Source organism: Lactuca sativa, chromosome 4, assembly GCF_002870075.4.
Source record: "Lactuca sativa cultivar Salinas chromosome 4, Lsat_Salinas_v11, whole genome shotgun sequence".
Lineage (NCBI taxonomy): Eukaryota > Viridiplantae > Streptophyta > Magnoliopsida > Asterales > Asteraceae > Lactuca > Lactuca sativa.
In genome coordinates this window covers 18,162,413-18,165,728 of record NC_056626.2, presented here as the reverse complement: position 1 = coordinate 18,165,728, position 3,316 = coordinate 18,162,413, and the positions used below count along the sequence as shown (strand labels likewise).

The 3,316-nt window shown below is 36.5% G+C and overlaps 2 protein-coding genes across 2 annotated transcripts; one reads left to right on the top strand and one right to left on the bottom strand.

Moving 5' to 3' along the window:
* Nucleotides 1-355: 355 nt before the first annotated feature.
* LOC111880097 (expansin-A1) lies at nucleotides 356-1,765 on the top strand. Its single transcript, XM_023876502.3, has 3 exons — nucleotides 356-553; nucleotides 663-960; nucleotides 1,047-1,765. Exons 1-3 carry the CDS (start codon nucleotides 421-423, stop codon nucleotides 1,351-1,353), a joined length of 738 nt encoding a protein of 245 aa, XP_023732270.1. The 5' UTR covers nucleotides 356-420; the 3' UTR covers nucleotides 1,354-1,765.
* A 717-nt stretch (nucleotides 1,766-2,482) lies between these two features.
* Nucleotides 2,483-3,046, bottom strand: LOC111880501 (uncharacterized). Its single transcript, XM_023876929.1, has one exon. It carries the CDS (start codon nucleotides 3,044-3,046, stop codon nucleotides 2,483-2,485), a length of 564 nt encoding a protein of 187 aa, XP_023732697.1.
* Nucleotides 3,047-3,316: the final 270 nt, after the last annotated feature.

Sequence of the window (3,316 nt, the reverse complement as noted above, 5' to 3'; positions counted from 1 at the left end):
TGCTTTGTAGACAAAACACAACTCGCGCAATTTCTCTTTAAACAACAAACAACTCCAATACATGTAACAATTTTAAAATACTACAACATCATAGAAAAAAAAAACGTTTCAATTAATCTATTACAATAGAAAAAAAAACATGTCATTGAATGTAATAGAAAATAATAGTTGATTCGATTTAAAATAAATTTTCAGTTCATACATTTTTTGAATATTTGATTAATTAATTCTTTCATAGGCGGCCCGCGACAATATTTTGAATATTTTCCAAGTGGGGTACCCTTTTGCCCTTTTGCCCTTTTACCCTAAACCCCCAAAACACTCCTATTTATATGCTTCAGACTTCCACCAATTTTCTTCATAACCACCTCGCCATTTTTACTCATCTTCCTCACAAACAACCCACATTCTTCTATTAGAATGAATTCCATGGCTATTTTGGGTTTTTTAGTTGTGGGTTTTCTCTCAATTGCGTCCTCCGTCAATGGCGACGGTGGTTGGGTCAATGCACATGCCACCTTCTACGGCGGTGGTGATGCCTCCGGCACAATGGGTATGTAATATGTTTTTCTTCATCTTCTAATCTTCAAATCTTTACTCTCCTTATCTCTATCTCTCTATTTCTTCGATTAATTGACTGAGATTTGGTGTTATTTTGATAGGTGGTGCTTGTGGGTATGGGAATCTGTATAGTCAAGGGTATGGTACAAACACAGCAGCGTTAAGTACTGCTTTGTTCAACAATGGTTTGAGCTGTGGCTCGTGCTTTGAAATCAAGTGCGTGAATGACCATCAATGGTGTTTGCCGGGGTCTATTAAGGTCACCGCCACCAACTTCTGCCCACCGAACTCCGACGGTGGGTGGTGCAACCCTCCTAACCAACACTTCGATCTCTCTCAGCCTATCTTCCAACATATTGCTCAATACAAAGCCGGAATCGTCCCTGTTGCTTACAGAAGGTGAGAAATTACGAAAACACCCTCACACCCAACTCACAAGGGTATTATGGTAACTTCACTTAACGTATTTTTCTTTGTTTTTGTAGGATACCATGCGTTAGAAGGGGTGGGATTAGGTTCCAAATCAATGGACATTCGTATTTCAATTTGGTGTTGATTACAAATGTGGGTGGCGCCGGTGATGTTCATTCGGTGGCAATTAAAGGGTCAAAGACTGGGTGGCAACAAATGTCAAGAAACTGGGGGCAAAATTGGCAATCCAACAATTATCTCAACGGGCAGAGTCTGTCTTTTAAGGTCACCACAAGTGATGGTAAAACCGTGGTGTCTAACAATGTTGTTCCTGCTGGCTGGTCTTTCGGGCAGACCTTCGCTGGTGCCCAATTCAGATGAAAAGACGTTTTCACCCTTGTTTGGGAAATTGGTTTTAGTGGTCACCTTGGTGTTACTATTGTATCTTTTAGCAACTACAATAGCTACTACTACACTACTGCTATAATGACTAAGGGCTTATTTTGATAGGGTCATTTTAGTCATTTTGTTTTTTTAGGGTGCCCATCTAGTTTTTAGTTTAGGGTGCCCTAGGGTTTGTTTTGGGTTTGGGGTTGGTTTTCTTTCTTTTTTGTGTTTTAGGGCAGTGGTGGACTATTACCACCCGCCATAGTCGTAATTGACGTTTTTGCCCTTGGTATTGGGCCATTAGAAATCTTTTTTATTTTTGCATTGTATTGGGTTTTGTGAGGTGTTAAGTTGTAAATTTACGTTTTTTTATTAGTAATGAAAGGTGACTACTCTACTTACTACTGCATTTGGTTTTGTTGCATTTTGTATAATATTTTCTGCATAGTGTACAAGTATTGATGATGACTTAAGTTGAAGCCAGCTATATCCCAGATTTATGTTAGTGTCCTTGCCATTTAACTTATAAACATGTATATAAAATTCATTTTGTATTAAATCAATTTAGTTCGTTTGATTAATGATTTAAATCAAAATGATGATGTGACATTCTCTTTCCGGGTTGTCAATTTAAAAGGAAAATCACAAAAATAATCAAAAGGGTTGAAGTTGAACTTGAACTTGAACTTGAACCATTTAAGAAAATAAAAATTTCTTTTTGGATAAAATTTATAAGGCCCATATCAAATTAAGAACGTTGTCACCATTTAAAATCTATTGTTGAAGAAAAAAAATCATACATTTTGCAATATATGAATAATTTTATAGTAACCATTCAAAACTATCATTTTGCATTTGGTGTTTATGGAATTGATGTGCATTTTATAACCTGTCTAAAAAATAGTCTTTTTTGTTAATTAGCTCCCATCATTTTAATCGTTTTATGATTTTACTTTTTTTTTTGAAACAACAAATATGATATATAATAACCAAAACAAAATGATTTTACTTTTTTTTTAAACAACAAATATGATATATAATAACCAAAACAAAAGTCTACGCTTAGCAATAAGCTAAAACGTAGAAGTAGTACAAGGGGTTTAAAAAGGAAATTGCAAACTATTTACAAGACAACATTAGTAAGGTGAAGAAACGACGAACAACACCAATCAACCCAACTTCCACATCCATTACTACTCCTGTGGTTGCACCATAGAAACGATAGTGAGATGATATTATCGGCTACTTTTGTGTAAGAAGTTTTCAAATCCTTGAAAACTCTATCATTCATTGCCCTCCATATGTTCCATAGTAGACATAACAATATGGTGCTGACGATTGTTCTTTTCCTTGGACAATTTCCCCATGAAGCTGCAAAATTTATGACCTCACTCACCTTGGAGAATTGTTGAGTTCTTATCCCACACCATTTGAACACACATTCAAAAACACCCATTGCAAATTCACAACTTACAAGAAGATGATCAACAGATTCAAGTGCTTTGTTGCATAAGTGGCACATCTGATTGGGAACCTTTACTCCTCTTTCTGATAACTCGATAGCCACATGGATTCTCGACAAATCTGCCCGCCACACAAAGGAACGAACTTTTAATGGGACTGTTTTGGGCCAGAAAACAACAGGACCTTTATAATGTATAAGTTTTGAGTCAAGAACTCTCCTCATTGTGTTAACAGTGAAGCAGCCATCCGGGTTCGGTATGAATCAAAAACCAAAGGATGATTGAGAAGGCACCTCCATCGATTCAATGGTTGTGTAAAGTTGCAATAATTCATTTAGTGAAGTGGTATCATTTGGTTTCTGCTTCCAATTCCAGGTGAAGCCAGAAGCGGAGAGACGGTCCTCTAAATTACAACATTTAACCCTTTCCTTGTTATATAAAGTTGGGAAGCGGTCTTGAAAAGGAAGGTTTCCACACCACGTATCTTTCCAAAA